Source organism: Mycteria americana, chromosome 1 (genome assembly GCF_035582795.1).
Source record: "Mycteria americana isolate JAX WOST 10 ecotype Jacksonville Zoo and Gardens chromosome 1, USCA_MyAme_1.0, whole genome shotgun sequence".
NCBI classification, from domain to species: domain Eukaryota; kingdom Metazoa; phylum Chordata; class Aves; order Ciconiiformes; family Ciconiidae; genus Mycteria; species Mycteria americana.
The window spans coordinates 200,629,644-200,655,938 of NC_134365.1; the positions used below are offsets into that span (position 1 = coordinate 200,629,644).

A 26,295-nucleotide genomic window follows, 5' to 3' on the forward strand; every position below is an offset into this window, starting at 1 on the left:
CCCCGCCCCGCCCCGGAAGCGTTTCTAGGTGACGGCCGCCCCGGCCCGGCAGCACCACGGCGGGCGGCGGCCGCAGCTGAGCGGGCACCGCTATGGAGCACATCCGTACCACCAAGGTACCCCGGCCTCCCGCCGTCGGGCGAGGCGGTCGTTCGGCGCGGGGGGGCCGGCGGCGTTGCGACGGTGTTGTTGCCGGTGCTGCACCGGTAACTGGGGGGTGGGGAGGGCCTGTTGGGCCCGGCGAGTTCCTGCCCCGCCGCTGTCAGCTGTGGGCGAGGGCGTTGTTGTCCTTCTTCTTCCATTTTGTAGCTGGTGCCTTCCCGCGAGGGGCTGTGGGGCAGTTCGTGCCGCTCGGGGTGTCCCTGGGCCCCGGTGGGGGCAGCCGGCAGCGGGGGTGCCTGGCTCAGGTGCTTCCTCCCGGGTCCGGCCGCCGCAGGGCGCCCAGTCGGGGGTGTGGGGCCCGCCCCGGCCCGCTGCGGCGGGCACTGCCCTTCTCGGAGACTTCTCGGCTGGACTCCCTCCGAGCCGCGGGGCTGGAAGGGGTGAAAGCTCCCGTGGGGAGCTCGGTGCGTGCTGCACCGGTGGGACCCCGCTGGAATGAACTCTCTCGTTAATAAGGGGAATAGCTAAAAATTGTCCTGGTGTAGCAGGGGCTGTAGTAGAGCGTGGGGAACGGAAGCAGCCAGCTGGGAGGACTGCAATTGGTGTTTGTACTTGGGACGTGGTTCCATGCAGCTCTTCCTAATTTTGGAGGCAAATAAGTTGTGAAAACAACACTTTTCTTTTTTTTTTTTCCTTCCTTTTAAAGACTGTGTGTTGTTAGGAATGCAAGCTATTAGTATATGTGTAATGTGTTAAGCTATTAAAAATTAGGTAAGCTGCACTTGACATTTTAGACTTCTGATTTTTTTTCTAGTTTTAGTTTGTTAGTTTGTCTTTCCTCTGTAATTAAGATGTTAAAAAAAAGACATAAGTCTTCTTTTTGTAAATAATTTTTAGGTAAGTTTTTAAGTCATAGCTCTTATAGAATTAAATTTCTAACAGTATTTTTCTCATCTTGCTCATCAGCCCTGACTGCAAGGGCTACTGAAAAAACTGCCTATCTCTGTTGGGTCCTGAAAATTGTCAAGTGATTAGTTCCCTAACCTGGCAGTCTGACTTTAAACTGGATTTATAGATGTGTGGAGAAAAGGAGTGGTCATATTTCAGCTCCAAATAGTAGGTTTATAACCAATAATTATATAAAGGAGCAGGCTTTTAATTTTTTTGAGTAACAGCTTGTATAAATTTTATATAAAATGTATATAGCTAGTTTTATTTTTCATATATATTTGTATGTGTATATATGAAACAGGACAAAGGTCTCTGAAGCTACTCTTAGTGACGCTTTAATTTACCAGGTGGAATAATCTTGCACCAAGCTGACATATTGGAGATAAGGTTTCTTTATTCAGGCTATTTACTTATAAACCTGAAACTCCTTGTTTGTGAACTTAATATTGTATTGTTACAGTCAATAACTAGCTTCAAGATAAAAACTAGACTAAAACCAAAGTCTCTTGATGATCTGAGTAGTTGTTTAAATTTCAAACCTGAAATTGAGACTAGAAAGGGTATGGGTCACTGGCTTCTTTGCCTGTGCAAGTGCTTGTGTTTATGCATGTTTTTGGGCCCCTGCTGGGGAAAAAATACTTCATGTAGCAATATAACTGAAGAGAGAAACAAGGTCTGAACACAACTTATAAGACTTACTACTTGAAGCAATTATTTTTATAATTAATACAAAAAAATTTATCCATTTGAAAAATGTTGATTTCATGGCTAGAAATAGCATGAGTTTTTGGTTATAATTGTGACACTTAGTTTTTTGTAAGCTGTTGGTTTATTGAATATCCAGGTGGATTAAAATGCATATATGCTAGATGGTAATAATTATGAGTATTACAGTTATAAGAAGAAAGAAAACTAAAGTACAGCCTGCACTGTGGGCCTTAAAAGGTCAGTGCATGTGTAGGCTCAAGCTGGATCTTGTTCCAACTGTTCTGAGACATACCTACCTTTTCTAATCTGACAGCACTTCACAATTTTTTCCATTTGTTTTATTAAAGTAAGCGTGAAATAAGCTTGAAATAGCAGTGCAGTCTTGCACAAATTAACTGTTGTGCAGGGAAGCTGTCATCCATAGGAGAAAGTGATGAAATAGGTTTTATTTCTCCGCAGACTTCAGTTTGGAAATACTGAAGTTAAAATTGTCTTAGAACTGTCAGCACAGCTACCTGAAATAAAGTTTAGTTTTTTGTGAAATTAAACTGTCCAACAGATTTGTGTTGAATAAAGAAATGAGGTCAATTTAAAAATCACTTCTGTCTGAGGATATATACTTAAATAGCAACAAATGATGAAAACCAGCTCACAATATGTCATAAATGGGGGTAGTGGTGAAATTACAAATAAGAATATTGCGGTTTTGTGATAAAGCTTTAAAACAAAAGGCGCCTTAAAAATATTTAAAAGCAAAACGTAGTAGAAAAGACTGCAATTTCTTCAGTCAAATCTGTTTGTATATTTGAAGTCGAATCTGTTTTAGTGAAAGTACTGATGGGTTTTCTACTAGCGATGGAAAGCTTTGCTTAGCTTGACTGCTGAATACTAAACTTACGTTTGCAAGCTTGAGACTTAAATGGAGAAGGGAGACGTAAATGAAGTCTTAAATGGAGAATTCGCTCCTTTTAATTTCAGCAAATGTCATAAAAAGTTGTAATAAGAATCTTGGAATTATATACTGTAATTGTTTTTTGTCTTGAATTAATTGTTCTAATTTAATCCTTCTGCTTTTTAATGCAAGATTTCAGAGGTATAGTTTCAGCCTTCCTTTCTGTTCCAACTTGTCTCCTATATTGAAACATTTATTTGCCTTTTTTTGCCTTTAATCTGTAACTCCTAATCCCAATAAACTGTTTGGTGACTCTTTCACTGTAAATACTCTATATTACTGAGGTAGCTGTTCAAATTCTTACTGGTGTAAAAATTCAGTAATTTGTTAGTGCTGGCTACTGTCAGAATGTCACTTCTGACTACTTAAATGATCTTTGTTTACAGATGTGCTAAAACTCAATAGCAGTATTCAATCTCTTAATCTTGTGAACCCTTTCTCTTCAAAACTGATGACTGACTTGTTTTTCATAACTAAGGATTTGCCAAACTTTACAATTAAAAAGCAAAAAAAAAAAAGTGTCTATCTAGCTGAGCACCCATTAAAGCTGGCTTGGGTTGAGTTTAAATGAACATGTCATCTATGGAGGCTGAATCTAAACTACATTTCAGTTGTCTTTAAGAACAGTATATCTAGAACTTAGCTTTCAGAATTCTTGAAGACTTTACCTGTGTAAGAGGAAGCTGGAGCACTAATGCCTCTCCTCAGATAACATAGAAATACAGCTTTGAGCATAACTCTCTTGCTATATGGAGGAGAATGGAAATTTGGATGCCAGGATTTTGTGGGTTGTGTTACTGGAACAGAACTGGAGCAGTTTCTGTGCACTTCTCAGTTTGCTGGGGAGGTTCAGTGCCAGGTACCCCAGTTGCTGCTGCAGAGCTGCCCAAAATGACTTCTGCATTTTGGCTGTGCTATATTGACTTACGCTGCTCTGTATCTGAGTACTGATACCTTGCTGGTTACAGCATAATGTATTTTGAGGTACTGATGCACGTAGCTTCCAATTTTTTTGCTTTCTAAACTGAAATCTAGAATATCATAGTAGCACTGGCTTTTAGTAGATATTTGTGTTTCTTCCATTCTGTTTTGTATGCATTAAATTGCTTTTCTAACTTCCAAACACAAAATTAGGCCTTCTTAGATTATAAGGAATACCTGAATTGAAAAGACAATTTTTTAGTGTTTTATATGTGCTTTTAGTAGATAAATACGTTTGTATATATGAATTAAAAATGGCTTATGAGAACAGTAGATGTGGGCTATCCTAGTCACCTCATCTGGGTGCTGGTCTTGCTGGTGTGGAAGTTTTTGGAGTTCTACCATGCATTTAATGGCAGTAGCAGCAAGCTTCAAGCGTAAGAGTTTTAACTTGGCATTAATGAGACAGTGCTGCCAAGATATAGAGGAATGCATGGAGATAAGGCATTCGCACATTCCTTTCCTGTTGTTGCACACAAAGAATCATGTAAGACAATGTTGATGGAATACGAGGAGGAGAAATTTGCCCTTGCAAGACTCAAGCTTGAAATACCTGCTTCAAATGCCAGCACAGTCCTTGAATTTCTAAGACATTGTTATAATTATTAGTGTAATGCTTACATTTCATTAGAATTTATTTTGACTGAGGGAACGTTATGATGATCTAGATTTTTAAAGTTGGGGATGATAAAAAGACAGTAGATACCTAAAATTGAAGTCAGGAGGATGTAATCTTCATGGCTTTGAGTCTGCAGACAGCCAATGAAGCATGTTGCTGTGATGAGCTGTTAATTCAGTGCTGGCATCTCAATAACAGGAAATTGTTAGTGTGCGTTTGCTCTACTTCGGGGAAGCAGTCTAAATGCTTAGTAATTACTCATTCTTAATTATTTTTTAAAAGCTTGATATCCTGGTCTCTTTTACTAGTAAATAACCATAGTAGTTATGTATATGGAGTAAGTATTCTGATGAGCCTAGCATTGTGCCTTCATTATGCACTTTTGTATCGAAACGGCATATTTTAATTAGTCAGTCTTCTCAAAGCTTATGTGACCACTATTGTGTTCTTAATAGTTTGGTCCAAATAGCCTTATGCGTGCTGTGTTATGCTTTCTACCACTTTCAAAATTATTGCACAAACTGACAGAGCTTTTGCAAAGTTAGGATTTTGCTTTCTGCAAAAAAGCAAAAATTAAGTTTTGCTCCCCCACCCCTTTTTTCTTACAGGTAGAGCAAGTGAAATTACTCGATAGGTTCAGCACGAGCAATAAGTCACTGACGGGAACTCTATACCTTACAGCAACTCATCTGTTATTTATAGATTCAAGCCAGAGAGAAACGTGGGTAAGGATAACAAATGCTTGTGGCTTAAAAGCATGGGTTCTCCAGATGCATTTGTTCTTCCTGATCTAAGGTTGAATTTGTTTACTAAAATGTTCATCTAAGTTATTCCCCATGCTCTCCTTGTTCATGGTATCATAATAAGTTAATGATCTGCAGATTGTACTCTTGCATGACACTGCTGTAGTTGAAATCGGGTAGTGTTGAAAATGTTCACTTCTCTTCAAGCTGCTGTAATTTCTTCTATAGCCTTCATATGTATTCCTGAGTCAATATGTGGTGGTTTTCTTTAAACAACTGACTTGCAGCACAATTCAGAGGCAGGAGTGGGAGACTGCTAGGTAGTTTAACACAGAAATTTTAAACCTGATGCTTAACTTACCTTGTATTGTAGATTCTGCCTAGGTTAAATGAGATGGCAAAATCCAAGATCTAGGCTTTGGTGAAATATTAAAGGTCCCATGCCTTTTTTTTAGAGTGGTAAGCAGCTGTTTCTTCCCAAGTGTTCATCTCCAGAATAAAAGAATTCAGAAGGGGCTGCAGCGTCTTGATGACCACTACCAATGTTGTACAATCAAAGTTGGCTAGTACAGTAAATCCCATTAGTTTTTCTGCTCGGTGCCCTGGTGGCACACATGTGGACATCAAGTTCTGGCTTCTGCTATAGCCCGGCTACCTGACAGAGGTCAGTGCCTTAAGGCTGTCATCCTCCAGGATGAAATCTCATTTCCCTGATTGTGGTTAATTTTTTTTCTATAGGTGTATTTTTCTGGATTACCTTTAATCTTGTATCCTGGTTGTCTCACTAGATGTCTCAAGAAAGGTTATTTTTCTGTGATTTGTTCATGGATACAATGTACAGTTTTGTACAAACCAAACCATTCCCCTTTCATACAAAATGGGTTATTGGGGAGAACATGATTCAGAAGCACTACTTGTGTCTCCCTGTGCACTGTTAAAAGGTTTCATTTTGGGGAAATTGAACATGCACTGAATATTGCATTTTTGATGATAATGCAAGTACCAAGTATAATTATGATAATGTCTCCAAGATACAGTCTCTTTGTAAATGCATATTTGGCAGCATAGTTTTCAGATGCCTGTCTAATTCTGATCAATATTTAAGAGGAGATGATTGCTTCAGTGATAGCATTTCAATTACTTCAAGAACATCTTGTTCAGTTGAGGTAATGTATCTATGGCTTTCTTCCCATGGTTGATCAGCTGTTACTTTCCCATGTATTTTCTTAAATTCTGTGTAGATTTGCCACGCAGATAAATCTATGAAGGGCTTTTGTATATCCATTACTGTGACAGTCTTCTGTTAGAGTGGTTGAAAGGCATTTATCTGAGAGACTTTCATGTCTACATAGTGCAATGGAATACAGGAGATTCTTATCTCCTGTTCATTCTATAGATGTTGAATACTGGAATTCTAAAATCTTCAGCATCTTCTGTGTCTTTTATATGTTGAGTTGCTTTCCCTGATTCACGTTTTTGCCTGAAAATTCTGAAGTATGTTCCTGCAGATCCTTTAAAAAAAATTAAAGCAGATGGCCTATTTGGACCCTGCCTAATTAGATGTAAAAGTGTCAGTTAGCAGAGTTAGAAGAGGACTGAACAACCCCAGTGGAATTTGACTTCTTGATTTTTTTTCATTTAGAAGGATATTTACTGTCTCTTACAAACACTAGGTAACACCTCAAAATATGAGGCAAGAGAATACTTAAATTTTGACAAATTATGGTATCCTGACCAAAATGCCAGTTTTGGATTTATTCTTCTAAATTTATCTTTTTATAACTAAATGATTGACAAAATTAGTAAAAATCCATATTCAGCATTGCTTAATGTGTCTTATCTGCTTTTATAAATAGTATGCTGTTCTCATTTTTCATCAGCGTTCTTACGCTGTGAGTTCTTGTATGCCACAGATACTACATCATCACATTGCTGCGGTGGAAAAACTTCCCTTGACTACTTCTGGCTGCCCCCTTGTCATCCAGTGCAAGAACTTCAGGATAGTTCACTTTGTTGTTCCCAGAGAGAGAGATTGTCATGACATTTATAACTCTTTGCTTCAGCTGTCAAGAACAGGTAATACTTCTAACTGCAAAAAACTTTGCAGTATATGCCTGGATAACAAGTTGTTGGTGGTGGAGAAATCCATGGCTTATATATGTTTTTAAAATGTGCATTTTGTAAAAGTCTCTTAAATGGATTTGGTATGTAAGAGAATTTTAATGATTAATACTTAATCTGCATACAAATTCAGAAGGTGTGTTATCTGGCTTTTGTAGGTCACTGATGTTCACTAACAGAATGCGAGAATCCTGTTTTTTCCATTTCTAATGTTATCCCTGAAATAGTGAATATAAATGCATATAGTCTTTCTTAATTTGTGTGTTCCATAGATAAAATGTTACTAAGCATATACTAACTTGTTACTAATTTCATGCAGTTTCAAAAATAAAGCTGAAATTTTGATGCTAAAATAGCACTACCAATTCAGCTTTACAAGAGACTTCTGTCACCTAGTATGGTCTCTTGTGTTTTCTGATTTGTGTTTAGAACATTGTAAAATGTTGTCATCTGTGATATGTGAATAGTGTGTCAGGAAAAACACAATATTTTGAAAGCTTTTTTGCTTTAAAGGAAACTTTAAAACTTATTGCTTTGAAAGGTCAGTAGATGTAAATTTCTGTTCTTACCTCCAAAAATTGTTTGCTCTTTTAGCTCTTGTGAAGTCTTCTAATAATTCTGCCTTTTGTCTTGTTTAATTTTGTCAGTCTTCATTTTGTGAGTTCTGCTTTGCCCTTATGGCTTTAGAAATGTCCTGGCTGAAATGGGTCAAGCACACTCAAAGCTCTCATAACCTACCTTTAACTAAATATCTATAATTGTGTCAGTTAACAGTATGATAGTTGCAGAATAAGTATTTCAGGAGTGTCAAGTATGTATTTAGTCTTGCTTCTGAGAATCTTGAAGCCTGAAACTTTCTCTGCAATTTGGGCAATTTCAAGACTTGTCAACTGTGCTACCTTTCTCCACTCAGACATTTTTGGAGGACAACTCATTACATAGTCCTATTCTTTACCTTTTAGCAAAATATGAAGAACTGTATGCCTTCTCCTATAATCCAAAACAAAATGAATCTGAGCAAGTCAAAGGCTGGCAGCTTATTGATCTAGCAGAAGAATATAAGAGAATGGGAGTGCCAAATGCTAACTGGCAGTTGTCCGATGCAAATCGTGATTATAAGGTAAGTGTTGTAATGGAAACATGTTTTGCTCTGCATTTGTTTCTGCTTTATCCTCTGACTCTAGTCCTATAGAAAACAGTAATACTATGAAATCACCTGGCTTGCAGCATAAGCAAAAACTTGCAGGTGGAGAGAGTTAACTCCTTAATCAGTGTGCAATCTCACAACTTCAACTAGAAAGTTTTTTTCCAAGGCCTCATTGAGAGAGTATGTACGTATGGATGCATATGTTCTTCGGGATTGTTTCTAGAGTGTACTTACCTGTTTGAAGTCCAGCCCCAGCAATTGTGATGCTCTGCAGCTCTGTTATCTCCCTTAACTGAGAAGGATTCTATTTCAGCATTTGCAGTGTTGGCTGTGGGAGACAATGGCTGTGGTGGTGCAGCTGATTCCCAGATTAGATTTCATCTTACTTTGTAGTCTGCAAATACAAAAAATGAGGGAAATAGCATCAATATTTTATTTGAAACACATTCTTAGCATTTCTACTGAAGAGTCGCATTCTTGAGAGGTGAATGCTAGTATAGCAGCGCTTTCCAGCAGTGCTTCATTGTTTAACTTGGATACCAATTTGTACATCTTTATCCATGGCTTGTCTCCTCTTATGAGCTATTTACATGTGTATAGAGAATCATGTTAGTGTTTATCCTTTGTCTCTTATTTCACCTAACATCTCTCAAATTGGATGCAATAAAACTCGTATAGGCTTTGTGCCTTGTACATAAAATTCTTTTTGTGTATCTGTGTCTTTCAGATTTGTGAAACCTATCCTAGAGAACTTTATGTTCCTAGAACTGCAAGCAAGCCCATAATTGTTGGTAGCTCCAAGTTCAGAAGCAAAGGAAGATTCCCAGTGTTGTCATATTATCATAAAAATAAAGAGGTACAGTGTGTCTTCCTCTTAATGCAAATGTGCTGAAAAGTATTTCTCAACACTTGGCAGTAGTTCAGGGTAGATAAGGAGGTAAGTACAGTGACTTGTATGAGGATGGCATAACTCATGATAACCTTAAATACAGCTGACACCAGTGGTGTCTAACGGGATGCTGAATTAAGCTAAGCCAGTTTAAAAGAAATCCTTAAGTAATCAGTTGATAATCAGCTGAATCTCTTAAAGTTTTCAGAAACTGGCCTTAAGATAACTGAAGATAGCCTTTTGTAAAGGGATCAGTCTTCCTTGATATATCAAGAATAAAATCTGTTAGGTCAAAATGGGTTTTAAAAAAAAAAAAAAAAAAAAAAAAACAACAAACAAACAAAAAAAACAAAACCAAAAAACCACCCAAAACTGAAAGAATAGAACTGGCTCTTTAAGGAGGAATTTGCAAGGTAAAAAGAACTAGAGGATGAAAAAAGATTTTGCAGGATTTGGTAGAGAGTGATGTGAAGCAGCATCTGCCTGTGTCAGCTACGGGGTGTCTTTGAAGGGAGAGAAGGATTGTCACCTTGCTGAGTTGAAGAGTTTATGAAGGATGAGTGTTAAGCTACTAGATGCATTTGGAGATAATTACTATTTGGAAGATGCACCTGATACCTTCTGAAATACAATATATCATTGAAAATGACATGACGAAAAATACATTAGATGATAACATATTGTACTCGCAATAATAAAATCATACTTGCAATAGGAAAACCAACCATAATTCACTTCATATCAAGAGTAACTTGCTTTCCTAAAGTGTATTTTTTCCAGCCTAACACTTTTTTTGAATTTTTATACTTGGGGAAAGTCAATTATGTAAACTGGTACCTTGCCCATGTAGATGAGCCTGAAAAAAAATGTTTTGATAAATCTTTAGATTTAAGCTGTAGGTACTGTGTTTGAAGGTCTGCAAGTGGTATGCTTAAGTTGAACACCTGAACTTTTTTCAGTTTAGTGCTGTTATCTGCCAAATGAAACAATTTATTTCAGTGTCTTTTTAGAATTAAGCAAAGCATTTCAACTACAGGTATTAAACTGATGCTAACTTGTTCTTTGTTTTCCATGGCAGGCTGCAATTTGCAGATGCAGTCAGCCTCTCTCAGGTTTCAGTGCCAGGTGCCTGGAAGATGAACACATGTTGCAAGCCATCAGTAAAGCAAATCCTTCAAATCGCTATATGTACGTCATGGACACCAGGCCAAAGGTACGTACTTCAGGTTCTACAGACTAGCCTCTCTTCCTGAACATTAGAGTACAGGGATACAGTGTCATTCTGAAAAATTTGGAGTTAAATATGACTCCATCATGGACAAAAATCTTCTTTAAAGGTATGGTTAGGCCTCTCTATTCAGACATTTAATTACTTGCTTTCTTAAAGAAGCTGAACCCTTCTCAGGACCCAGCTAGAATTCACTGCATATGCTAGTGAACTTTTGGGGAGGTGTATTTAAAAATATACTTAAAACATAGTTAAGAAGTGAATAGTTGGGTGGGATCCAAGTCATTGTAACTGTTTGAAACTAAATTCATGAAATGGTGAGCTGTGTTGGGGTTTCTTTTAGAATGGGAGGGAGTACTGTGTTCTGTGAAAAAAGTTCTGTGAAAACTGCTATTGTTGTCTGTGTTAGCCAGGAAGAAGTAGGGGAAATTCTGTTGTAGCACTCTGAGGTAATACTTCATCGCTGTCTAATTAAATTGAACTACGTTGGGGTTTTGACCTGTGTTGGAATGTGTGGCGTAACTTTCACTCTTTAGACCCATCTGCATTTAAATTGGTATTCATTTCACTCAAATCTCTGAACACAGGAGCTGGAAAACAAGGATGTGAAGTGAAAATCCTACACTGTAGGATCTGCACTTACTTTGAGCAGGGTTCAGCAGTAGGTCAGTCTGACAGACTGAAACTGAGCCAGCTGTGGTTATTTTTATAGTTGTAATTTTTATAGCTGCAGCAATTTATTAGCTTCTTACCCCCAAAATTGACATTTTTTAGAATGCCTGGAAAGCACATGTATAGTTAAGTCTGGGTCTTACTCTTTCCTTTTTAGGTTAGTTGTTTTGTAGTGTCTTTGCTCAAAAACATTTGGAATTAAGTAAAGGTGGTTTGGTGGGAATATGGAGGAGAGAATAGGAAATTATTAAATGCATTATTCCGATATGTCAGCTCTAGATATAGACTGCCTGTTGCTTTTTATGTACCATGCCTTTCTTACACTTGAATGCTTTCAAGTTGATTTGCCACAAACTGTTAATTTATTAGAATCCATTTATAGTATATGCTCTTGTGTGTTTCTTTTTTTCCCCTCCAATGTATTCTATTGAAATTACATGACTTTTCTTTCTTAATTTGAAATTTTTATTTCAAGTACTGGTTTTCAGTATTTTTATTTTGCTCTCTTAAGCTTAATGCAATGGCAAACAGAGCTGCTGGGAAGGGCTATGAGAATGAAGACAACTACTCTAACATTAGGTTCCAGTTTGTTGGCATTGAAAACATTCACGTAATGAGATCCAGCTTACAAAAACTTCTGGAAGGTACGTTCTAACTGTGCTATAGTAGTGTATTTCAAAATTGGATATTTATCCAATTTTTCTGAAGTCTTTAATAATAGCTTACACAAACTGTATTGATATTTCTATATTTTATCCCAGCTCTATGTTTAGTACCAGTTTGCTGTGCTCTGTGGTAATGAATTACCTTAAATCTTTACCTTTAAACTGTAAACCCAATGAATGGAGTTATTTTGAAGAAAATTGAGTGGCATATATGTCTTGGGTGAACTTGATTAGTGTGTCAGTAGCTTGTGGGAAAGAATTCTGTGTTTTCCAAGACATGCATACACACATGTGTAATTTAAATACACAAAATAGTGTATTTCATATATAGAGTACTGATTCTTCAAGGAACACTTAGTTCCACAGATTTCATAATAAGCATATGGTCTATACAAAACTTGAACTCTTTGGCCTGGTGAGCCACATCTGTGCTTGTGGGTACATCTTGGAGTGTTTGTAGAGAGGGGGGCAGGGGGAGAAGTGAAAAACCTCACTGCACCGCTGCCTTCTGCCCAGTGGTGAAAACAGAGGCAGAAGTCTATTCAGTAGTTCTGCTAATACTTTATGTAGGTAAACAGCTGCAAACAAATTTAAGACGCTCTGTGGAGTATTAGTACTCTGTGGAGATTAGAGTACAGTGGCAGAAGTCAGGCTTCCACACCTGACAAACAATACATATATAAGTGCTTACCTTCTAGAATTATGCAAATATTTCCAGTCCTGGAGAAGGCTTACACTTGTATGGAAGCCTGTTTTGATGAAGATGTTCTGGCTACATTGGTCAAGAAATCTTGTAGACTAGTGGTATAGTCTTACTTCACTCTCATTGAGTCTGTATCTGCTGCTAACCTATTTTTCAGGCACTCTGTATGGAATACTACTGAGCTTTGATAATATGTATTTTTGTGGTTATTCCTGCATGTACTTTATTGATGAGAAAGATGAGCAGTGTGAGCCTGAACACTTTTTAAGTTTTGCATAATCCCTCTTTCTTTTGCTAATATCTTCAGTTCCAGAAATCTAGCTAATAAATCTTGATTTATTTGAGGCCTGCTCCTATGTAATAATGTCTGATGCAGAAATGTGAACTTTGCAGACTTCGTATTCCTTCTGTTTGACTTAGCATCCCACCAACAGTACTTCCCAAATATCTTTCTGTAGCTTTCATTAAGGATGGAATATGTTTTAGTTTTTCCTTGTGTGGAGGATTGGTTTAAATAAACTCGATTGAAACAAAATAATGAGTAATGTCTATAGTTGTTCTCCAGATCAGGTTTTGGGGTAAATGAACAGAGTTGCTCTGCCTCTGTTCAGTGTGTATAATTCACTAGAGTTTTGCTGAATGCCAGTCTAGAAGTAAAAGCATCTTTAGGGATAGGAAGGACCCTTAAAATTTAGGGAGGTGTGTAATCATTGACTCTTCAGACCCCTGTAGAAATGTGCCATCAGTGGGGTGATCAGGAAGGAAATGCTATGAAAATGGCATTTTTCTCATTTTAAGCTATGAATCATTTAACTTTTGTGTACTAGCTTCTCCTGGATGTGCTGAACTGAACATTCTCAAATCAGGAATGTGATACCAGTGACCCTGTTTGTTCAAGAGCCATTGTAACTGGGACTGTCCTCAGTTTTATTTATAACAAACAACTGTTATTCATTCTTCAGCATGTGTCCTGCTCCTAGGCTCTTTGTCAATTTGCCTGATTTCCTTCAGAATCTAATGATTCCACTTGCAAGCAGAATGTAAGACACAATCCTTCCCAACATCTTTTTGTAATGGGACTATACCATGGAGCATGCTAGGGGGATTTACAGTCTATTCTTCATCTCGGATTCAGCTGTTTTTAAATATCTTGCATGGAATGAAACAAAACTTTTCTAAAATAGTTTTCTTCAGTGTGGACACGACTGCTCCCCTGATGGGCATACTGCCCATCTATACAACACTAATGGAAGAATCTTCACATAGACTAAACTTGTGGCTGTGGTATTAAATATAAAGTCTGGTTTTTATATATTAAAAAATATAGTATTACATGTCATAAAAGATTGAACTCTGATAAGCAAAAATGTTTTGCATATGTTAAGAAACAGCATTTCTGCAGGAAATATTTCTGCAGCTGCTGTAGTCTGCTGCTATATTTTGATGATGGAATTGTGTTAACTAAGGGGGTTTTGTGGGTTATGTGGAGTGTCTGTATGGGGGATGGGGTTGTTTGGTTTTGCTTGTTTAAAAACAACCTCTGCCCCCAACCCACTGTGCTTCAGTCTGCAGGTTCTAGACTCTTGAACTGCTGCCTGAGGCATTGCTACTAGTGTGTGTAAGGACAATCAAGCAATGGAATGTTGAAGTTTTGGGGCTCACATGCATGCAGGGCATGTGTTTTTATGATGGGATCCATATAGCCAAAACTATCTTGACTGATTTTATTGTGAAGTAGCTAAACATCTTAATGGTACCATAGATAATCTTTGACCTTTTCAGGGACTGTAAGGGACTGGAAATGATCCCATCCTCACTCCCCCCCCCCCCCCCCCCCCCCCAAATATGTGTCAAAACAGTGTCAATGCTATTTCTTGATTTCATCACTAAGTAGTATAAACATGTCTGTGTTAATTCACAGAAATGGAAAATAATTATTTGGGCTCAACATATGTGTTCTTAATCTCTGCTTTGGTTTATAAAAATATAGATATCTAGCTAGAAGGGGGAAATACTAGTGGTGAAATATTTCTACCAAGCTGAAAATTCTGATCAAAAGTAGATTTTGACAGCAGTATCTGGGTGAACACAAACTGGGGGCTGGAAGCCTGTTTATTTTCTAGCTGAAAGCTTGTGCTTTAAACTACAAGCTACAGAATGTAGGGGTGAACAGCCATGAATAGTGCCTCTAGACGTTGCCTTGTCTGTCCAATCCCTTCCCTACAGATGTTTGAATTTCCAGATACTTGAATATTTTTAGTTTCTTTCCTTTACCATAGAGTGGTGGACCTGTTTGTGTACTGTTGTGATTGAACAGGTGTATAGAACCACTGGTGTAGAGAGAGTGTGAGCTAGCTGAAAGGATCACGTAGTTCTCAGTTGATTTCCTCCATGTGCTAGACCTTTCAGAAGCAGAACCCTTGCCTAATTATGCTATCTCTTTCAAAGACCAGGGAAAACTAGCATAGCTTTTACTGATAATTTACAGACTAACCTTTAAAATTAGATCTTGTATCCAGAGGTTTCTGGATGTTTCGTTACCTCATTGTGCTATGATTTGCTAGATGGTTTTGTAGATGACAAAGATTTATGAGCTTTAGAAAAGGTGCTGTGATACTTATTTGGAAGCCCGTCTTTGTTATAGCATTCAGCAGCAAGTGGCCCTATGACTCTTCCTGAGCAATGGGGAGTATACCAAAACTTGTATGGCTGAAAGCTGAGAAACATGCAGTGTGGATACAGGAAAGCTCCGTGAGGCAGTAGTTTAAGAGTTTATAGCCTTCATTATATCGGGGAACTTGACCGAACATGAAACTGCATCACAGAATGACTTGGTGAATTTTGTTCTCTACTTTCCCTACTGACTCACTTCCTCCCATAGTCAGAGAGAGAGATTATTTTGTAGCTGCTGCATGAATATCCCCCCTGATAGCTTTTGGCTGCAGAGCCCTTTCATTTTCATTTGGGCCCACTAGCTTGGAATTATGGAATCATTTAGGTTGGAAAAGACCTTTAAGATCATGAAGTCCAACCGTTAAGCTTGGTAGAAACTAGGCTTCTGCTGTGGCAGAGGCAGGTATTTTTGTAGATGGCAACGTCAGGTATCTTCTCGTAGAATCACACATAGCTGAAGCTATATTAGCTAGTGAATATTTCTTCTTGCCAGAAGTTTTTTTTATGTTTGGACAGTAATGTAACTGTGTGAGTTGCTACTCAATATGGTACAAGAACCAGGTTATCTGTCCTATTGTGAATTGGGAAGTGTCTGTGTGAGAAACTTTCAGTCTGCCTCTACACCTCTTGCTGCTATGCTGTAAGGCAACTTCCCTTTAACTCGAGTTAACTTCCCTGCCTTCTCAATTGGTGGTGTTATTACAGGATCAAAGTATACTTGGGAAGAATGGTAGAGATCAGTCAGAATTGTTGTATGTCAAGTCTGGAGGTAGACAAACCTTGATGGTTTTCAGTTTATCACCGTGTCCTTGTACTGCACTCACTTTATTCTCCTAAGCAGAGTGGAGAAGGTGATGAAACTCTGGCAGTCTGACTACTCTGAACTCTGTATATTGTCTGGATGCAGCTACTTTCTACTAGTAGTTGTAACTTTCAAGTGTTTGTGGTAAGCTTTTGGCATTTGTGTTGCCTTCCTTGGTAAGGCAAGGGTAAGGGTCCCTATTGGGGATAACCAGTGTATTTCCTTTGGATGTTACTTTGTCAAAAAGACACAAAGATCTTACTCTTGTCATTCACGATTACTGTAGTCCTACAGAGTTGAATTTTGGATGGAGAACATTTTGTAGTACCCCTCTCTTAACCATTTGAGTGGTGGTTTCCTGAAAGATTTCTAATTAACTTACAACATACGGCATTAGAAACAATATACAATTATTCTTCTTTCTCCATTGCAGGGTATAGGTAGCTGCAACTGCTTCAGGCTTTCTAACTCTTGGTTTCTTTCAGTCAGTGGCATGAAGGGTTTGTCTGTCAATGACTTTTTATCCGGTTTGGAGAATTCTGGATGGCTGCGACACATCAAAGCTGTGTTGGATGCTGCTGTCTTCTTAGTCAAGGTAACTTGCATGCTGCTTCTTTATTTGATGGGAAGTTGACTTGCTACCAGGCAAAATTACACTTAATATTATGTAATGTGTAAAATTCTGCAATTGACATTTTTGGAGGTAGAAGCTTAGTATACACCAATACATCTGACAACACTGTTTTAAGTGTTACATGTTTCTTTATGATTGGAGATGTTAGCCAGCTAACATATGCCAGCTAATGTTTTGGGATTTTTTTTGAATGCTGTTTGGTTACCTTATTGGGAGACGAAGGGATTCTTATACTCCCTGGTTCTCTTAGGTATTTATGAAAGGTGTAACCAGTTTGGAGGTGGACAGAGCAAACTTACTTAGTGTACCCTGAAAAACAGAACTCTTGGGGCACTAATGGCAGAGAAGCCAAACTGGCTATGGTGACTTCATTTGGCATGGAAATGGGACTCTATGAAGATTTCAGAGGAACAGTTGCCTTTGCTGGGCACCTGTGAAGCCAAGGGCTTGACCTGAGGGGGGCTGGGTGAAGAAAAAAAACCTGGATCTTTGTTTTTACTAGGTGAAATAACAAGGAATTACTTTAGTTAAAAGTGGATGATTCTGCTAAAGATGACCCCCCAAAATATCTGGGCTAACAGGATTTGAATTCTTAGCCGAAGCTAATAAGCATTTCTTACTCCTCATCTTTTGTGTAGTATAATGATGATCAAGTGGGTATCTTTAATGATGTGTTTGTGTTGGTTTAGTGTTTTTAACCTGTTTGATTTGTAATGTGTAGTCTACTTCTTTCTTAGTATGCATTGCAAGGGGTTTTTAAGTTTAGTTTTATAAGGGGTAGAAAGAGAACGGGGAACCACTGTAGATGTACTTGTTACCTCGTGCAAAGGTGGTAGTGGACTTCCTTTTCTTTATAAGGAATTGTCTGTACGTCGTTGGACAGCAATTCCTAGCTTTCTGATAGTATCAAATCCTTCCCTCATAATAAACATTTTTCTGGCTTTGTTAAATAAAATGGTCTACGTTGTGAGTTTGGGATAAATATAGCTTTTGTATTTATTTACTAAATTTTGACTTCTGTCTAGAATGGAACATTCACTAAGAAACAACTGTGTTTCACAGGCAATAGCGGTTGAGAGTGCAAGTGTATTAGTGCATTGCTCGGATGGCTGGGATAGGACTTCCCAAGTTTGTTCTCTTGGAGCTCTCTTACTGGATTCCTATTATAGAACAATCAAAGGATTCATGGTAAGCAAGCTGTTGCATTGTTGAGTTGTTCCTTGGTAAATAAAGCATGTAAAATGTTTGAGTGTGAAAGGGAGCAGTGTAAACATAATGATGCTTTTTTTATAGTTACAAATACCAAGTAAGATTTGCAGTGTCCTGATAAATCTTTCTTTTAGAAATACTTTGCTACTGGGAAGAACCATTTATTTAAAATCTAAAAAACTGAAATACAAATAGAGGATTGCTTTAGGCACCCTGCAGAAATGTTGCAATGATTGCTTTTTGCATCCAAAAAAGCCCCTTATCTATGACATACAAGGATTCCGAAGTGCTTATGTGAGATAGTAGATGTACTAAATTATAGCAGTTCTGTGCTTTTATCACCTGTCCCAAAAATCAATGTTATTAAAATCTGAAAATGACAACTCCTCTGGTGAGAGACCTGAATATATTTAAGCAATCTAAATTTCCTCATCTTCCTATAGAGAGGAAGAAGAATTTCGGTATGATTATTCCAAATTTTAGAGTAGGAACATCAACAGTGTTCTGCAGTGGCAATAGAAGGTGTTATGGGAACTCCTGAAAGACAGTACATAAAACTAGCTCCACGTATTGGTTAGAACTAACTGCCACAAATATTACAAGCAATGAAAGTGAAGTTGAGGAGGAATTGGAGGATTCATTTCTTGTGAATAGTGAAAATGTGTGTAATCTTTAGGGAAGTCATTTAATCTTTTTGGTTTTTAGTCCTCACTGTCAACTAGATTTCTGGGAAAACTTCTGCAATGGGCAGGCAGTCCTGTGTTCCTTTTGGTGCTGTGACTGAAGTGATAAAACAAGCTAGTGTTGATATTAACAAACTTATTGCTGTAAAATGTTACAAAGATTACATTGTGTGGTTTTATGTAAACTATGATAGCAGGAATGCAATACTAAAATTTTTCCTATACTTAGCAATTTTTTGCAAGTTGGTTGATAATCTACTTAAGTCATACAACATGAGTATGCTTAAAGTGAGCCTGGCTTAACGGCAGTCATCGGATTGTCAACTGGCTGAACTTTTTTACTAGTTTTAGAAATGTACTTTGAGAATCTCTTGTGAAAGACTTCCGAGAAAATAAGGGAACTATGAAGTGACAAATAGTTTGACTCAAATTTAAAATACAATATATCAAGAACCTGTGGGGTTAATGCTATAGATGTAAGATTGAGTAACATTTTACATGAGAGTTTTTTTTTTTACCCTCTAGGTCTTGATAGAGAAGGACTGGATCTCTTTTGGGCACAAATTCTCTGACAGGTAGTTCACTCTTCCAATACAGTAAAATGTATACAGGGAACTGAATTAAGTATTCTTAAAACCAAAGGGCAACTTGTGGATGTTAAACTACTGCAGTGTTGCTAGAAATCTTGCAATGAGTAAGCTGCTATTTGTAGGCTATGCACTTTGTGTATTGCTATTTATTCAAATACCTATTGGATAATTAATTTGTTATAGACGTAAATTTCTACTGCTACTGGTGCCTCACTCTCAGGTGTTGATGACTGCAGCTAGGTCTGTACGTATGCATAGACAGTGCAAAACCAATCTACAGCTACGTTCCAGTTATTTAGGCAATATAAACCACTTAGTTTTAATATATTTAAAAATGAGTTTACATTTAGGTTTACTTTAAATGATGAAGTCACACCTACCTTTAGAAGTGCTGTATGTTAATAGTTCTTTTTTTCCTTTAATCTGCATATCATCAGCTATGACAATAGCCTTGCTGCTATTTGCTGTTTATTAATTTGCTTTTAGCTGGTATACTCCAAATGTTGACTATGGAAGTAATACACACAAAGGAACTTAACTGTGTTATGTTGCTCTTCTGTACTGAATACAGATGTGTGATTACTTACAAGTCAGAAAAATAGGTTAAATATAGACTTATTTATATTCAAAAATTGCCCCAGTTCTCAAAGTTAGGTGCTTAATCTCCAAACTAAAGCTAGTGTCAAATTAATGTGCTGTCATTTAAAAACAAGTGCAACTGAGACTTTTTTATTTCTAACTTAAACTGGTTTCAGTCTGTTTATGGAATCTTTTTCAGGTGTTGTCAGTTGGATGGTGATCCAAAAGAGATCTCACCAGTGTTCACCCAGTTTTTAGAAAGTGTGTGGAATCTGACTGAGCAGTTTCCACAAGCCTTTGAGTACAATGAAGCTTTCCTCCTTCAGATCCATGAACACGTCCATTCATGCCAGTTTGGTAACTTCCTTGGAAACTGCCAAAAAGAGCGAGAAGAACTAAAGTAAGCAGACATATTGTAATGTGTCTTTTCTTTATTCTGGCAGAGTAAGAACTCCTGTGAATCTTCTACATTTTAGGCTCTGAATAGAAATAGAGACGGGGCTGGTAGTACTGAAAATGTTGAGCTGCATCAGGGAACAGCATGCTTTTGCATGCTGAAGAGAGTCTTTCTAATTCTGGGAGAAAAATCCCATGCTCATTTTTCACAGGGAAAGTTAAGGCTTCTTTCTCCCTCTTCCTGCCCGTGGCCGCCCCCCCAGTTTGGAAGTATCACTTCATTCCCTCCACCAATCTATTCTTAGGTAACCTTAAAATTTTTGCCTGCTCAAGACTAATTACAGTCAGTTAGAAGTATTAATAGGATGTCTCCTAATGCTTTCAATTGGAAAACTTCTGAACTTCTGTAAAGTTTTCATCAGTTCATCTTTGTCTCAAACTGTATTTTAAAAGCATTTGTTGCAACTAGGTAAAACTTGCACAACATAAGTAGTAATACTTCTAAAACTGACAGTTCTATCCAACATTAGCATATGCCAGGAAGAAGTTGATTTTACTAAGAGCTTTTAATTCAAGATTATAAGTATTTCTGGTAACTTTTTTAAAAAATTAAGATTGATTTATGTTGAGTTGAACTGCTGCTGTTTTTTGCTTGTAGTCAGTGTCTTGACATTGATCTCTTCTTGCTTTAAGATTAAAAGAGAAGACATATTCCTTGTGGCCATTCCTTCTGGATGAACAAAAGAAATACCGGAATCCTCTGTATAATCCAGACTTTTCTCCAGAATTAACTCTTTTGGAGCCTAATACAGTATCATTCAATTTTAAGTAAGTTTATATTATATGTAGTATCTCTTCTTCAATTTTGTCTTTATCCTGCATGGTTAAAACTGTCTGCTTCATGCAGGTTTTGGAGAAATATGTACCATCAGTTTGATCGAAGTATGCATCCTAGGCAATCTGTGTTCAATCTTATAATGAACATGAGTGAACAAAATAAACAACTGGAAGAAGACATTAAAGAACTGGAAGCTGTAAGTATTACAAAATAAGTGTGTGTACTTGTGAGTTGTTCTTCAGATTCACATTTATAGTCTGTAATAATGCTGCTAGCTTTCACATGAATGTCACTACTGTCTGGCCTAGCACTTATTCTATGTAATGTTGACTTTGACTTTCACTGTATGCTTTTATGCTGAATGCCAGACTACGCAGCCAATGTTTTGCTTTTGGGCACAATTTATTTTGCTTTACTGATGAACTGTATTATGTAAAAGTGCTCCTACTATCAAAGCATTACTGAAGATAGCTTAATGTAGGTTAAATTTATGTGAAACTTACCTTAGATAACAAGGTATCCATCATAGCTACAGCTGTGTTGCTAAACCAAGGAGACTGAAAATGTTTTATTTCCATTATAGCTACTAAAATGGAAGCAGTAAGTATTGTTCTTTTAACTCCATATGCAGGTGCATGCTGTTGTAAGTCACCATAATTAAGGGGCATATACATTGTAATGCTTATCTGAAGACAGGGCTAAATCCAAAGATCAGATTTCTATGAATGACTTCTAGGTGCTACAGTAAACCGCCAGGAAAGACTGAACAGTGTGTCTCGCTTTTTTCTAGTATGACTTAATCAGTGGCTTTTAATTGATACTTCATTATAGTCAGTTAAGGTGCTGAAACTTCAGAATAATACCTTTTAAGAAATGCAAAAGTTATCTAATTATCAGTTTTACTTTTTTGTGTGGCTAGAAATGGTAATAACTCCTGTATGTTATGTTGGGGGGGGAGGTGGGAAGTACAGCTTTTCTAGGAGGAAAGATTTTATTAAACTGATCCTACTGTAATGTAATGAATGCAGGTCACTTAATCTTGAACTGTTTCAAATCTTAATTGTATATTTAAAGTTTTTATACAATTGAAGCAGCAAGATAAACTCAAGATGAAGCAAGCTGAAGAATAAGCAAGATGTAAAGTGAAGTCTTGGTTTTGAATTTTCTAAAACCTTGTTCCAAGGTGTTAACTTCACCTGAGCCCACATTTCTCACTTGAGTGATGAAGGGATGTAGTTATTTGAAATCTTGATGTAAACTTTCCTACTGCTGTCTCCATCTTCAAAAAGTTGGTGTCAAGAAACACCAAAGTCTTCTGGGCTCAGTCTCAGTTCTAATAGAGCACAAACACATCAACAAAAAAGTTAGTTCAGTTAACTAGTTCAAGCTCCCAGTTACTGGCTGAGATTGTTTGAGTTTAAAGAAAAAAAAAAAAAAAAAAAAAAACAAACCAAAACCTTAATCCAAGTCTTTCTTCTTCTCTTGCTCAGTGGTTGCAGGATAGGTCCTTTCCTCCAGTCCTGCTTTCTAATTGACATCTTTCAGTGTATTCCTGCATTTGAACAAACTGTACTGGCATTTTTCAGATCTAAAGGAAAAGTCTTTTACAAGGTTTTTAGAAAGGACGTAAGGGCTTATGTATGAAACTGCTCTTTGTCTTTAAGAGATTAGTGGTCTACTGCAAGCTCCCTGCTTGCTAATAGTACCAAGGCCTGTCTTCCTCTGCCTGTAGTCCAGAAAGTATTCCCATCTTGATAGCAACCAAACAAGGGGCAAGCCTGGAAGAACCTCTCCTTCTGTATGGATGCTGACAGGCAACTTTTCTGCCTTCTGCTCAGCTGCAAGTTTTAAGCATACGGTGCTTGTAGCATCTACTGTGAACTGTGGGGAAAAATGTCTTGCCCAATGGCCTAACATTTAATAATGCTGTTGCATATCTAAACTAGGGTATGTAATACAGGGTTCTGCAGATGCTGAGTTAGCCAGCAAAGGAAGCTGATTCACTTCCTTTCAGAGCAGAGTATTATCAGTAAAGCAGTCATGCTCAGTGTTAGTAACTATTCTCTATATTTCAGAAAATAAAGCGGAGAAATGGGCAGCCAGATGCAGTCCTTGAGAAGGAACATCAGCAGTCTGCTCATCCTGCACCCATAGCACTGAAGACTCCTCCGTGCTTCAAGAAGGAGCAGCCACTGATCCCTGTGAATGATGCTGTAAGAACTATAGAGGGCAGCAACACAGCAGACAATCGCTACAGTGAATTTGTGGCAGAGTTCTCGAAAGCTGAGCCTGCTGTTGTCAGCTTGGAGTATGGAGTGGCCAGAATGACCTGCTAATTAAAATCTGGCACTGTGCTCCTCTTCTAGACTGATTGAATTAAGAGATGGATTATTTTGAGGATGGGTCTGCGCTGCATGACCAAAACATGATTTGTATATTGGCAAGTTTTGTTAACGTAGACTAGAACAGCATGGTAGTTGTCAAGTGTTTGCTGTTCTTTTAAGGAAAAAAAAGTGTAGTTGTATTTAAAGAAATGGGGGCATTTGGTAAGTAGTGACTAAAAATTAAGGAATGGTATATCTTTGGACTTAAGTCAGTTTGCACTAACTTGATCCAAACAGTAATATTACTTTATTCAGTATAGGAAAACACAGGTGGTCTTTCACAGATTGATTTTATTTGGGCAAGAACTTGAACTTTCTATTTTAGGAACTGAAGCTACATGTATATATTGCATATGATATGAATATATATACCCTTGTTTAATGTCACCCAGTACTAACTTTCAGTGTATTAAGTGCCATGGAAAAGTATGATACGTTTCAAATCATAAATAGTTGGCCTTAAACCTGTCAGATCAATGATATTATTGTCCTTTACTATTGCAGTCTACCTGGCTCTGTTTACATTGTATTTGCTCAAATTGTTATTTCCTTAAAACAGGACTGAATATAAGGAATGAAGCATGCCTAAACTGGCACAGCCTTTTGGCAAATAGTTACACGAATGTTAACTTATCACTGAAGACTGTTCTTTCTTCCAGTTCCTCTATTGTTTAAAATGTAATAATTGGCCTGATTTTCTTCTCTGGTAGCTCAGTAGAGTGAACATCATTGAAGCTACTGGTTGTGTCTGACCTTAAATGTTTTGATTTGTGGCAAGGTATTTAAGTGTATAGTAAAAAGAGTAAAACATGTCATGTAAGAAAACAAAACTTAGCCAATAACTGAATTGTCAAGTTCATTCAGATTGTTTACTATGTGCTGTGCCAGTTGTTCAAGCTGCAAGAACGGAAGCAGAAGTTTTGGAAGCGTAGTCTACTGACATCGTTCCCCGGTACAAAAAAAGTCATTCATGTGTCCTAAGCTCATGAGAAACTGAGTGCCTCCAAAATCTTTCATAGAAAATTTTATTTTTTAGTGAAACCCCCTTATCTTGTAAAAACTTGTTCAACCTCTGCATATTTTAAGTAATTTCAGTACAGTCTGGAGATTTTTATGTCACTGGGGAGAGGACAAAAACTTCTTCTAGCAGGATGCAGTAGAGATCATGGGACGAGAGAAAAAAGGGGGGAAACTTGCAGTTTGTAAGCTTAGTTATGTATCTGTAACTTTCTAGTAAGGGAGAAGGTTTTTGCTGAAGTTTGTCTCACGATGGATTTTCTGAGCAGGTAACAGAGAAGAAAAATGCTGGTGCCCAGTTCTTAAATAGAGGTATAAATTATAACTTTGGGTATTAAGATCTGTAGGTATGATGTTAGATTAATGCTACTGACCTTTTATCTTTGGATTTAAATTATTTTTGGTTACAAGTGAAAATGAGTTTATTCTCATCCTAATCCCCGAAGTCTGTTTTGTTAAAATTGCTGGTGTGCCACACACAATTTGACATAAATGGCAGCATTTCCCTCTGCACCATATTGGATCCAGGAATCTATTAACAAGGCCAGTATAGGTCATGATCAAGTTGCACTTGTGAAGCTGTCTGGGAGAAATTAACTGTGACTCCTGTATTTGAGTATTAATTCACCCATTTCACTAACTTGTTTTTTAAAAGTCTATAAATGTAAATAAAGGTTCAGAAGTATTTTTATTCCCAAAGATATGAGCTTAGCATCATCTTTAAAATACATTTAGTCACTTAAATACATTTAGAATTTTTCCACTACAGGTTTTGATAGTTTCACGTTTGCACAGTGGTGCCTTACAGGGTTGCAGCAAGAGAGGGTTTTGTGCCTTGTTATTTATTGTCTCCCCTTCTCCCTCACCTTCTGTATCAACTTGGTTCTGTGGTTTTCCTTTGGAAAAACATCTGATATATGAAGCTTGTATTGTATCACAGTAGTGACAAATTTATCACTGACAACATAGGCAAGTGTTATCAATTTGCACTTGTTTGTTTTTAATATTTAGCTGCTCTGGTGTGCCGTGTACACTTTTCATATTTATTGTTTAGAGTTTATAGACTCGAAGATTATATTAAGCTTTTTTGCAAATATTTGAATGTTGTTTTTACTTTAACAACCATCTGAGTAGCCCTGTATACAAGGCTTTTTAAAGAGAAGATCTGTTCCCTTCCAGTACTGTTAAAGTGAGTTTTATTTCAGTTTTCAGGCCCTTTTTATTGTCCGAGTTTACTTCTTAGCAAAAGTAATCAGGATGCCTTTTTATTTTAAATCAAGGTAGGCATGTTAGGTCAGCTTTAAAATGCCATAAAACTATCTGCTCAAGCACTGAACCTGTTTCTTCATCAAAATATACAATACTTCCTGAAGTAAATATTTTACTCCAGTTAATATGCAAACACAGTTCATAAGGCTGTTTTGTAGAGCAGCCTGATAAAGTCCAGATAGCTCTGCCAACTCAGCCCCCAGGGTCACTAGTGAGAAGTTCCTGCAGAGAGGCAGCTGTCTCTTCTCATTTGCTGTTCAGGCTTAAGCCAAAACTACCTAAAGCACATGGGACCTGTGGTGAAGTAAATAGATGGTAGCGAAGTGAGCTCCAACAGAAAGCTTGGCAGGATGGCCAGGACTCGGCACAGTGGGACTGTTCTGTGCCCTTGAAGGGTTTAAAAAACATCAAGCAAGTTGACTAAAAAACTGTGGCAGAAGTCTTCTGGGAGCAGAAAGAATCTTCTTATTTCAGTGGATGAGCTCTTCTTCATCATGAACATGCTGCTTCAAGAGCAGTTAAAATACTGAAAGGTACCTGGTACAGCTAAAAATAATGCACAGAACTCTTTCTCTTTCAAGCCGCAGCATGAATGTGTAGTTGGTGCACTCACCGGTTGCTTGGGAATATAATGTCCCAGATAGAGTTGCTATAGTTGATTCTGCTCCATTGGTTGCAAGACTTTAGCACCTGTCAATTCTGTGCTTCGTCTTGAGAAGGTCTTGGTAAAGTCTTTGGGT

At 37.6% G+C, this 26,295-nt stretch overlaps 1 protein-coding gene across 3 annotated transcripts; it reads left to right on the forward strand.

Annotated features, from left to right (window-relative positions):
- MTMR6 (myotubularin related protein 6) lies at window positions 1–23,415 on the forward strand. Of its 3 annotated transcripts, none has more exons than XM_075490881.1 (14): window positions 1–116; window positions 4,922–5,038; window positions 6,937–7,132; window positions 8,140–8,297; window positions 9,052–9,180; window positions 10,292–10,426; window positions 11,625–11,757; window positions 16,442–16,551; window positions 17,653–17,778; window positions 19,008–19,057; window positions 19,851–20,051; window positions 20,741–20,875; window positions 20,955–21,081; window positions 22,961–23,415. In XM_075490881.1, the coding sequence occupies exons 1-14, from the start codon at window positions 93–95 to the stop codon at window positions 23,219–23,221; spliced, it is 1,902 nt and encodes a 633-aa protein (XP_075346996.1). In that variant the 5' UTR covers window positions 1–92; the 3' UTR covers window positions 23,222–23,415. The 3 variants fall into 3 exon arrangements, with proteins under 3 accessions (XP_075346996.1, XP_075346997.1, XP_075346998.1); XM_075490882.1 differs by having other exon boundaries at window positions 6,970–7,132; XM_075490883.1 differs by lacking the exon at window positions 4,922–5,038 and having other exon boundaries at window positions 4–116; window positions 6,970–7,132.
- The last annotated feature ends 2,880 nt before the right edge of the window (window positions 23,416–26,295 follow it).